This window comes from Eublepharis macularius, chromosome 4 (assembly GCF_028583425.1).
Source record: "Eublepharis macularius isolate TG4126 chromosome 4, MPM_Emac_v1.0, whole genome shotgun sequence".
In the NCBI taxonomy this organism is placed as follows: domain Eukaryota; kingdom Metazoa; phylum Chordata; class Lepidosauria; order Squamata; family Eublepharidae; genus Eublepharis; species Eublepharis macularius.
In genome coordinates, this window is record NC_072793.1 from 33709402 (window position 1) to 33721473 (window position 12072).

The window sequence follows — 12072 nt, forward strand, 5'->3', positions numbered from 1 at the left end:
ACATAGAAAAACTTTTTGTATCCCCCGCAAATGCAATGGGAGGGGAGGTGGCATGGTATAGCCCAACCTCTTCCGATCTTGAAAAGTAAAGCAGGGTTAGCACTTGGATGAGTGACCACCAAGGAAGACTCTGCAGAGGAAGGCTGTGGCAAACCACCTCTACTTCTCACTTGCCTTGACAGCCCCTTGCTGGGATTGCCGTTAAGTCAACTGACTTGACAGCTCTCTCACAGCTCTCGAAGGCTTGTGCTGCAGTGGAATTGTATGGTCTTGGTGGGCTGCTGGACTCTTTTTGATTTTGCTACAGACTAACACGGCAAACTCCTTTGAACCTTTACACAAGCAAACTGATCCCCACATCAAAAGGAGCTGTCTGCATCTCCATATCAAAGGAGTTGTTTACATCCCCCCTCTCCTCCTCCCCTCCCCTCCCCTCCCCTCCTCTATATTTGACCAGTTTCTTTCTGCCCTCCATGCATCTGACGAAGAGAACTGTGATTCTTGAAAGCTTATGCTACAATAAAATTGGTTAGTCTTAAAGGTGCTACTGGACTCTTTTTGATTTTGCTACTACAGACTAACACGGCTAACTCCTCTGGATCAATGATTTTTGAAATATTTATGACGTCTTTTTCCATACCATACAAATGCATGCCATCCTAACTGTAAATCATGACCTTCCAAAGCTAGTAGTCTTTTATTTTCTAAAAGAACCCACTCCCTCATCCAGACTAGGCAACATGCTTTATGATAAATTTTCCAACCAGGTAAAGCAAAGCCAGCATCTTCTTTCAAACCTTGAAGCGTTTTCAATTTAATTCTTGGTTTTTTCCCTTGCCAAATAAAGTTAGATATTGCTTTATTTAATTCTTCAAAAATGCTTTATTAATACTGATGGGGACGGTTTGGTATAAAAATATTATATGTGGTAATATATTCATTTTGATAGTTGCAATCCCTCCCATCAGCGAGAACTGAAGTCCTCTCCACCTCTCTAAATCTTTAATTTCTTGAAGCATATAATTATCTTTCAGTAACGAACTACATTTTGAAGTTAAATATACCCCTAAATATTTTACTTTCCTATGAGATTCTATAGCCTATGAGATTCTATAGGGTGTTCTTTCCAGTGGGCGGGGCATGCTCTTAACATCAATACAATCTGACCCTAGTGTAAAGTTTCTTCTTCATTAATCTGAGGAAATGATGTGGCTATTTCCATTTGGCATGTTTTGTTCAAAGGTAACAAACAGGTAAGTTTGAATCCTGCTGCACACAGACATCTTGGGCCACATAGTCTTTAAAATGCATTTGCATAAAGTCATTCATAATTTAACCATTTGTAGAGGCTTTTCTGCCTTTTACTTGCCAGCTACAATCCATTATATCCTCTCAGCTTCAGTTCTAGCAAAAAGTGGCTTCACAGACTTTGCTTGAATAACATTCCTAAACTTGGAAGCGGGTGGTGGTGGTGGGGGAATACTGTTAAAAGCTCTCCAACTTCAAATGGCATCTGGAATGTGAATGTCGCCACAGAATCAATTGCCTAGGCTTTTACTCTTCTAGACGTAAAGCATCACAATCCATCGGTTTTAAAAAAGAACGATTACAGTTTCCCAGTCTATATTAGGAACTTACCATTTAAAAACACGTTACTTGTTTCACTACCAGAATGAAAACCATCAAAATATTTTAACAAATCTACAATTTTTATTCTAAATCTTTAGACAGTGACCATATTGCACAGGAGTCTTTCAAAGCAAAGACGTCTGAATCCTCCATTGATAAAATACCTAGTCCCAAGAAGTGATTTAACCAATGAGGAGATCCATATAGCTTATATATAGAGAACCGGAAGTGCAGCTTTTGGATGCAGCTTAAGGCTTATTTGCATAGGATATTTTTCAGGAATGAATACCTCTCATCTATATAGACCACAAATGTTGCTACATAGACCCTCACTGGTCCACTGGAATAAAGGGACAAAGAAAGGACCAACTTGGATTGTCCCATTAAGTGAGGATGAAGGTAGACTTTCAGCAAGGAGTTCTCTGGCACTGCATTACTGGAGGAATTTCATTGTTTTCCTGGCACAGTGCTAAAAGGCTGAATCAAGAACGGAAGAATCCCTTTTGTGCAAAAAAAAAAAAAAAGTACAAGAGATCAAACTGGAGATAAAACTGTGCCATTTATTCAGCGTTGTATGTCTTAATGAAACAGAAATTAGAAGAACCAGTTGCAGGCCAACACCAAGAGTGGGAGGAGAGCTAGGAGGCAAGGCGACAAAATACACCAGACAACCATGATGGAGTTAAAATAGGCCACAACTTTATTGATTACAGCTCGCAGAGCATTGGTGCTGCATAGGGCACTGATCTGAACATCAGCTGACCCGCCTGCCAGCCAATGACCACCACACCCTCTCAGATCCCTGCTGAGGGTGGGGGGGGGAACCACGGGATGACAATTAGGGAGATACCACCTGGGTGTGCACCCGTGTGGATCCCCTGCCACCTGGGAGTGAAAAGGACCTGACAGCCCCTGAGCTGGGCACATACCTGCCATGGCCCACTCCCCAGACCCCTTAAGGGGATCCCCATAATGAGGAAACAGAGCTCACAAGCCCTTTTTTCCCCCAAACGTATCGGTGCCCAATGCCCACACTGCCAGCTCTCTCGTGACGAAAGGGAGGGCTGGGTGGGATGCCAGTATGAGCCAACTGTCGAGGGGCAGAGACTGCCTCCCTCTTAAGAAGGGGTAGTGGGCCTGTGCAGAAAGTGCGCCTCCCAGGTCCTTAGCCCTCTTCCCTGCCCCTTCCGTCCAGGCCAGCCTGATTTGATTGGCTGGCCCAGGCATTTGAATCTGAGCTGCGTGGGCTCTGCTCCCATTGAGGCTGCTGAAAGCCCGCCCCGCCCCTAATGTTCTGGCCACCCCACATCCTGCCCTCCTCCCGTGCGGCCTGCAATTGATCCCCCCAGTTAAGTCTGGGAGTCTGCCTTTGCCACATCAGTCAGTACACTGTGTTTTTAATATGGCAGGCATGTGGCAAATTCTTCAGTGATTGCCATTTTATTCTAGTTTCAGTTTGAAGCCAAACTCCAAAATCTCACTTTGTATTTAATAAAGTTTAACACACATGAAGATTCCTTATATTGATCAGACCAGTAGTCCATCAAGGTCAGCACTGTCCACTCTGACGGGCAGCTGCTCTCTAGGGTCTCGAGTAGAGGTCTTTCACATAACCTGCTATCTGATCCTGTCAACTGAAGATGTCAGGGATTGAACCTGGGGTCTTCTCTGTGCCAAATGCATGCTCTGCAACTGAGCCATTGCCTCTCCCTTTCAGTAATGAAAATGGATATATAACTTATGGTACATTGATGAAGATGATAACCATGAAGGCTATAAAGTGACATTTGGGGCTTTCAGGCTCACATGGGAATGAACTGGCCAGGAATAGTTCTTTAGACGAGAGTACAGCTCACTGTTTGCCACATATTAAAGTCTGTATGCACACTGAACAGAAGGACTTAAACCCTGTTAAGACAGGTGATTCTTTCCATAGCCTCACAAAATATTAGTATCTCGACAACACATGCATTCGGCACAAACGCACAACCTTACCTGGAAAGATTTCAGTTGTCATGTATGAAAAATTCAGACAAGCCATCAACCGTATTGTTAGCAGTTTATAAATCTCATAAATACAAATGTGACCTACGCCCTTTGCAGCGGGCTGGCAAAGGGAATTAGGAAAAAAACCTGGCAGTTATGCAGGAAGATCATGCTGACGTGTCAAACAGTTTCTCAATCATCTCGCCCACCTGCTCCACTCGGTATTTGATGTATTTCTCAGGGTTCTTGGTGAAAGGCACATTGCCATACCTGCCAAAGTACCAAAAAACAAAAGCACTGTATGACAAAGCTCACCATTGTTGCTAAGAGGCCTTTCAATTGTACAGTTGTCCTCCTACTTTTTTCCCCAGCTGCCAGCACAATACACAGGATAATAAATTCCTTATCAATGATCTACATAAGTGCTTCAAGCACTTGGAAACCTATTATGCAGCCAGGCTGAGCAGAAAATTAATTCTGTTTATTATGAATACTGGAAGATTACCATGATGCAAGCTCATCCACAACCTCTGAATAGTTTGGACACACGCATAAAAGAGTGCTCCCTTATTCACCTGGCAGAGCATGTTATGTAGTGGCAATTGTTTCAGAAGACAGGGACGTAGGCAACATCCCTGAAAGCCTTGCCTGACTGTCAGAATACTGTTTATCTATATGAGATAAGCAATCACCTGTTTAGGAAGGCAGCGTAGATCTCCTGTACGATGTTTCTCTGAGCCTGTCGGATTTTGTCCCTCTGCTCCATGTCAGGGATGGCCCATGCCTTCTGGATCTTACACAGCTCCTCCAAGCCATCATTGAAACCCTTTCCAACAGAATAGATGATGAACACACATTTGGATTTGAATGGCAAGCAATGGGCACAAGGCCCAGAGTGAGAATGTTTGCCTAAAGCCGGATAGTTACCTTAAAGCGTTCCTTGATCACCTGCCTCTCTCTGTCTTTCAGCTGTGTAGGATGAAGAGAAAGAAGAGATCTTCTGGTTATTTCTTCCCCACTCAGTCAACACAGACTAAAAATGCTTCTTTAGGGAACGCTTGCATCAGTGAGAAGCCCCACACATTCCTAGAAAGCCCTTTCAAAACCTCTAGGCATGAACTGGAACAGCAATCAAAGATTAGTCATGCTCCTGGTATACACACAGCAGTTCAAACTGGGATGCGGAAATATTCCTGAATACGGCAGGTAACATTTCCCCCGTGTGACACTGCCATTCTCAAACTACGTAGACACCTGCACAGACTGCCAGTGTTGTGGATCAGCAGGAACTATTATAGGCTGAATGGATAGATAGATTCTATCCGTAAGTACTGTAAAGTCCAGATGTACTTACATGACCGTCTAAACTTCATTAGAAAGGTCCAGGAAAAAACGCTTCCCCTTAAATTAGTATGCCACAGAACATTTTTGGCAGAGAGCTCCAAATCCAGGACGCTGCTATTAGTAATAATTTCTGTAGCACTCCAGTGTACAAATGCTTTACAATTTCTTCATTTATATATAAAAACCAAATTCCCATTTTGTAACATTTTAAACATTTAAACATTTTGTTTAAAACAAAACAGCAGGATAGAAATATTTCAATATGTTAATTAAACCTTTACAGGCAGGGTAGGCAGGTGTACTTTCCAGTTCTCTAATCAGTTCCAAGCATTCTCTCACCTTGACTCCAGGTTGGAAGACAGGCAGGTTCCTTTCCGAGATGTAATCTGTTACTTTCAACCAGCTGAAATAGACAAGAAGGAAGCAAAGCACTGTGGATCTCCATGAAATATAAAATGAAAAGTAAAATAAACTACACATTAGAACTTTCTACAGTGCATGTGTTAATCTCAGACCATGGAAACCAAATGGTTCCAGACTGCTATCAGCATGTTATACACTCAAGGCACATACCATGCTTTTAAGCAAGTTACATTGCTCATTAAGCCACCTGCGTGGCAGACCTGAAACAGCACCTAGTTTTTGCCATATCAATTTTTTGAAACTACCTGCAACTTGGGACATGAATGATCTTATGCACTGACTTTTGTCTGAATCTCGGAACATGTGCCAAGCAGCTGGTGCTCAAGAACTGCTCTTTTATGCAAAGTGGAGAATGCCATTCAATTCAGCTCCTCATTACTTGAAAACCGACTTCATTTGCTACCTAAGGCAGCCTCTTGGCTACTTATCCAGATTAGGGGTATGCGATTTGGGTTCCGTATCCAGTAAAAAATACCAAATTTCACCTGATTCGGTAAAATTTGGTATTACCGAACTTAAATCTGTATTACTGGTAACAAATCTTTATTACTTAAACAAATTTAAGTTTACCGAATTTATTTGGTAAAATTTGGTAAACTTCAGAAACCATGGCAGTACTAAGGAACAGTAAAGAAACACTGCTTCCCACCTTTTTTAACCAGACTGAAAGGGGGAGAAGGGGGAGGGGGAGTGAGGCAGAGGCAGAAGGGGGGAAAAGAAGAAGAGGGGAGTGTGAACAGCCAATCCTTGCAGCAGCTCTCCTTCTCTGGCCTTCTCTGACTGCCTGAATCCAGGAGTGATTCCTGCTGCTGAGACCTGCATTCGGAAGACTTCTGCTACTGCAACTGAGAACTGCACTGCAACTGGAGGACTGGTTTGAGAGTTGTTAGATAAGACTCACTGGCTTTTTTCTCTTTTTGGGAGGAGGGGGTTGGCCTGATGTCTGGGAGGGATAGGGTTGGGAAGGGGAAAAGGTTTTTTTAGTTTGCATTTTAAAAAGTGTATTTTTGCTGTCTCTGTGTGTGGGGACTTCGGTTGAGCTTTTGTGTAGGGGGGGCTTTGGTTTCTGGCTTTATATTTACTGTTAATTTTGCTGTTCGTTCTTCTGGTGGGGGGGTCTTTTGTTTTATCCTGTTGTGAGTGATTGTTTGTTTAGTTTGGTGTTTTATAGTTCCTGTTCATTTTATTACATTCACTTCTTCTGCAGGGGTGTGTGTGTTTTCCCCTGTTGTGGGTGCTTTCTTTGCTGCTGTTGATTTTTGTTGGTTGTTCTTTGGGGGCTGCTTTCCCCTGTTGCTGGGCTTTCTTCACAAAAGTTTGGTTATTGTTTCGTGCAGGGTTTTGTTTTTCTGGTGGTTTGGTCAGGTGTTCAACTGTTGTTGGTAGCTGTTCTTCTGGGGGCGGGCATGTTTGTCAGGATGCTTGTTTATTAAATTACCTAGTGGTGTTTGGGTGTACTTTAAGTATCCTGAGACAGTGTGACCTTTTAAAAAGTGTTTTTAAGATAGGTCTTCTAAAGAAAAACTTAATTGCTAGCTTTTAGGGACCAAAGAGAGTTTCCTTCCATTTAATAGGCTTGTGTAGGGAATTAAAAAGAGTTCAGGTTCTAGTCAAATTCTATAGATAAATAAGGCTGCCCATTAGTGCATTTAACTAGGTTTTCTGTGCCCACCTCTGGCTCCCTTGGAGCCAGGCCAGGCACATTAGAAGAAGGTTTTTTGTCATATTAGGCTTATCTATAGATTGTGGTTCAGGGGTTGCTTCATTCCTGAGGAGGAATTCAGCTGTTTGCTAATGTAGTGCCACCACATACCTAAACAGGGACTTTACAAAAGAAATTTGTGTGTCCATTTCCAGCCACAAAAAACAAACTTTTAGAGTAGGTAGGTAGGTTTTAAAAGAAACTCTTGTTTTTGGCTAGGTGCTTTGGGTGGTGTCTGGGGGCTACGACCCACACCTCCCCAGACTTATGTGGAAGGCCTGGAGGAAGGCCCCAGGAGGTGGACAACACTACTAGATGACCCGCAGCAGTGTGTGTGTGGGGGGCAGCTGGACCCCCAGGAGCCGCATGCATGATGGCTGAACCCTGCAAGGTGGTGGGCATGTGGGCAGCCACTGGATTGGCAGTGGGACCCGCCACGGCCAGGAGAGAAGCAGTGGAGCCCAGAAGAAACGCTGCTTCAACAGCCAGGCCCATCTCTGCCCCCGGAGCCTTGGTGGACATGGCGCAGAAGCCTGGCAAGCCAGCAAGGCTTGCTGCGGCCCCGCAAGTGACAACCTGGCTGGGGGAATCCCCTGGAGCTGCAGCCAGGCTTGTCCCAACCCCCGCCAAGGGAGCAGGGCAGGGGGAGCCACTGGCCAGCCAGCAAAAGCCCCAGGCCCATTAGAGGCCAAAGATACACACCTCCCAACAGGGCAGATGCTAATGTCAACTAAACTTAAGTTTCCTCTTTGCAGGGGTAAGAGGGATGGCTGATGTAAATCATGCAATGTGTTATTATGCTGTCCTAATATTAACTTAAGTTTCCTCATTGCAGGGGTGGGAGGGATGGCTGATGATGAAGGCTATTGCAGAGAAAGAATTACTTGGGTTTCCCAAGAGGGTATTACCTCCCTCAGTCGGTTTCAGCCTGAGGCCAGTGGGTGGGAATAGGATCCCATCTTATGCAACTGTGCTCTGCACATGCCATTGTCTTGTTCTTTTGGCTGGGTACTGCTTGGTTCTGTTCTGTGGTGCTCTCCCACTGGCTGAACCTCATGCCTGGCTGCTGTGGTTCTGTTGGGCTAAGTTGCAAGAATGTCCCTTGGTTCAGTTTGGCTTGAGTGGAATGGATATGATTCTCTGGTGTGGGCGAAGCTGCAAGAGTGTCCCTTGCTTCAGTTTGCTTCTAGTTGCAAAACTATCCCTTGCTTCATTTTGGTTTGGGTGATTCTCTGGTGTGATGCTGGTCCTCATAGGGAACAATGGAGAGTGGCTGGTCAGCCTACTCAGGGGACGCTGGGATTTTGGGAGGTGTCAGTTTGGTTCTGTTGGGCTTCCCCCGAGATGAGGTTGCATTTAGGAGCATGCCTTGGATTTGGCATCCTTGCCCTGTGCATGTGCACCCCAGGAAAAGAACTTGGGAACCATGGAGAGTGGCTGGTCAGCCTGCTCAGGGGGTGCTTGGGTTTTGGGGGAGGGCATCAGTTTAGTTCTGTTGGACTGTCTAGTGTGGAGCTTGTATTTGGGAGTGTGCCTCTGGCAATGGCAGTCTTGGTCCACGTGTTTCTGTAGTGGGAATCACCTTGGAGTTTTCCCCCCCACAACAGAAACAGAGTGGCTAGGGGCACCTCATTCATGGTCCCATAGAATTGGACCCCAGGGTCCAATCTCTCTGAAACTTGGGGGGGGGGGGGTGTCTTTAGAGAACAGTAAGGAGTAGGTCCCCTGCACATTTGGTGGATTTTGCTTGCAAAATGCCACCTTCAGCCTCCTGGATAGCCCCCATAGTTTTCCCCTAGGGAATAATGGAGATTGGAGGTGGCTGTTACACTTTCTTTAGGGTCCAACGTTCATGAAACTTGGGGTGTGTGTGTTTAGAGCACAGTTAGCAGTAAATCCCCTGCAAATTTGGTAAAATTTGGTCAAAAAATGACACCCCCCCAGGCCACTGGACTTCCCAATTGAGTTTCCCATAGGAAGCAATGGGTGAATTTTACCAAATTTACTCTGCATTACCAAACTGGAGAATGAATTCAGTATTTGGGGAATACCAAATACCTTTTACCTTTTACTCTGCATTACCAAACTGGAGGATGAATTAAGTCTTTGGGGAATTTCCCCCCAATTTTCCCCCAGCACACATACATATCAAACAGCTTTGTAATTAAACACTGAGAAAACCGCTGCCAATAATTTCACAGCAGATGTCTCCTGTCACCAGGAGATTCCATCCTCTGCTGAATGCATTGAGGCAACAGCAGCAGCAATACATCCTACAGAATGTACCCCTGATAAGTCAAAGTCAAGTCAAAGACTGGAATGTGCCGCCTCATAAAGATTATGAGGATCAAGCCATCACTCACTGAACATTTCCAAGCAGGATGTTGCCCTCTCCAGTTTTATTGCATTTGGCCATAAGTCTTCTTCACTTAAGTGTCAGCATTTAATCACAGCACTAAAATCTTAGAACTAGAGGAAACTGATCAAATGGATTTTTTCTGACCTGCGCTGATATGTCAGGATCTGTTGCTCGATGTGTTCTCTGTAAGACCTTTCAGCGGTTTTCTGAGTCACAGCCACCAGCTGGATGAGTTCAGATCTAAGAGGAGGAAAGAGTCGAATGCTGAATGGTCAACATAATCCACCAAGAAGACACTCCCTTGCGCCAAGAGGATGAGGCTTCAAGTTACTGCAAAAGAACAGCCTGGTGCTTCTGTAGTTTCGGCTTGAAGCAGGAGTCAATACATTTTGACTGGCCTTGCTAGCTAGCCAGAGTTTGTGCTTGCCTCTGACATTGCCCCTCCTGCAGGGAAGAATCAACGTGGCATCGGGCATGACATCGTACAAGCTTTAGAGGTACTCCAAGTTCCTTCTCTGCAGTCCCTGCACCAACTGCAGGGGTAAGCCCCCTTCCCCAACTTGCTACAGTCTGAGAAGTGGAGGCTCACTCTATCTTGCGCTATGCCTCAGAAATGCTCAGAAAGCAACAAAATGTCTTACTGATCTTCATGGTTAAACACGAGATTTGGGATCTCTCACACTTCTCCAGGCTTAGGAAGGAAACAAGAATCACACCATGATAATGATAATGATAATGATAATGATAATGATAATGATAATGATAATGATAATGATAATGATAATGATAATGATAATGATAATGATAATACTTCTGCCAATTTCTGCTCATGTGCAAACTTCTGGCTTGAAAGCCAGTTAAACATAATTTCAGTATTGGGTGGATAGAAATACAAAGAATTAGATTATTAGTTTTCATTTAATGCCTATTTCTGGTCAGGAACTATTTGACTTTCTTCCGCAGAGTGATGGGACCAAGTTAAGATGTAGACCAAAGCTGAATCACTAAGGAAGTCTTCCTTTACTGTAAATAGAAGTTTTAAAAGGCAACATCTGGTGGACTCATCACAAAGCCACAAGTCTGAAGGAGCCCAAGAAGCGGCAGTAAGGTCATAGACAGAACAACAGTCCAACTACGGTTGGGACAGCAGGGAAAGCATAAGCTGGTGGCCATGGCTGGGACAGCAGCAAAGAGTTACAGAAATTCATGGACAGAAAGACAACCCAGTAGACCCCACCATCCTCCAGCTGAAGAGCCACTTAAGATGGAGGAAGGATCCTTAGGCTGGAGGAACTTTGCTCAATGGAGTAGTAGGCTAGGGATAGGCTCCATGCCACTGGTAGTAGACAGCCATTCTTGAGGAGATCAAAGTAATAGGTGCCATGTCCGTTGCCTGTGGCAATATAAAGATTTTATTATGTGGTTCTGAGAGTTAGGAGGTTCAGATATTGTAGCATAACTGATTGCTAGAATGGAGGTTAGGAAAAGTCTACCCCAACCTTGTGTCAGACTCAAAGACAGATTGGTTGGGACTTTTCACCTTCCCTGGAATGGGTGTATTAATCTGTTTCCCTGATGGATAGCACAAGTTGTTAAAACATCGTATGACTTACAACTTGAGATGACCTGGCTTTTACCATCCTATGGCTTAATCCAATCAAAACATTTGGATACAAAATACCAGGCAGCAGAAAGTGTAGAACTCGCTTTAATAGTTATTTTCCCTTAGCCTGAAAGACCAGCCTCCATAGTCACAAGCCAAGCAGCAGAAAATTATTCCCTGAATTCACTGGGAAGTGCTTTCCAGAACAATAGCCTCAATGCTGACAAGATGAAAGAGCCTGATGCAATCAAAGCCCTCTTGGCTGCTTTTATTTTTCCATTCCCTTCTGAAAAGAAGTGTTTATAGTAGGAATGACAGACTTCAAAGGGTCCTGTCCGAAAGGGGAGCAAAGCGCAAGAGGGGAAGATAGCTGGAATATAAGCGCACTCTGCAGAAGAATTGTTGAAAGAAGATTGTGAGTACAAATCAGCAGTACACAAGCAGATGTTCCATTCCTCCAGCGAGACCATGAACATGCGCAATAGGCACAGACTTACTTTTCAAGGGACTTGAGGATGTAATTGTAGTTGTTGTGCAGGAAGATGGCACTTAAAGCTGGGTCCTCGTAAACCTTGGATTTACTGAGAAGGTTTAGTTGCAAGTTGCCCAGAACTTTGCCTTGATAGAAGAAACACAGAAGACAGACTAGTGTAAACATTCTCAGGCTATAAAAGCTACATATATTTTACCTATGCCAGCATGACCAAAGGGCTACAAAACACATTAACATTCTCCTAAGGTGATCAATGGATTAAAAAACATTTTAAGTGTATCTTCACATGTTGGTTACATTTAAATCATGTATATATTGTTGCCAAACACAACAAGAAAAGCCATGTAACATCTTAAAGACTTACACATTTATCGTAGAATAATATTCATGGGACTATGGCTTAAATCCACAAAAGCTTCTGTTATACACACTACATTTGTTAGTCTTTAAAGATGCCACCGGATTTTCTTGTTTTTCATGCAACAGACAAAGTGACTGCGCTGGAATTTATCCATTTCAAGTTTCAGTGAAGA

The 12072-nt window shown here is 44.0% G+C and overlaps 1 protein-coding gene across 5 annotated transcripts in view; it reads right to left on the reverse strand.

Annotated features, from left to right (window-relative positions):
* Window positions 1-1690: 1690 nt before the first annotated feature.
* Window positions 1691-12072, reverse strand: part of EXOC7 (exocyst complex component 7) — a 47022-nt gene continuing 36640 nt past the window's right edge. For all 5 annotated transcript variants that reach the window (XM_054975937.1, XM_054975936.1, XM_054975934.1 and 2 more), the window contains 6 exons: window positions 11544-11664; window positions 9588-9683; window positions 5299-5362; window positions 4543-4584; window positions 4308-4441; window positions 1691-3885 (listed from right to left, as the gene is read on the reverse strand). In XM_054975937.1, the coding sequence (XP_054831912.1) occupies window positions 3783-3885; window positions 4308-4441; window positions 4543-4584; window positions 5299-5362; window positions 9588-9683; window positions 11544-11664 (560 nt within the window). In that variant the 3' untranslated portion in view covers window positions 1691-3782. The remainder of the gene's footprint in view (window positions 3886-4307; window positions 4442-4542; window positions 4585-5298; window positions 5363-9587; window positions 9684-11543; window positions 11665-12072) is intronic.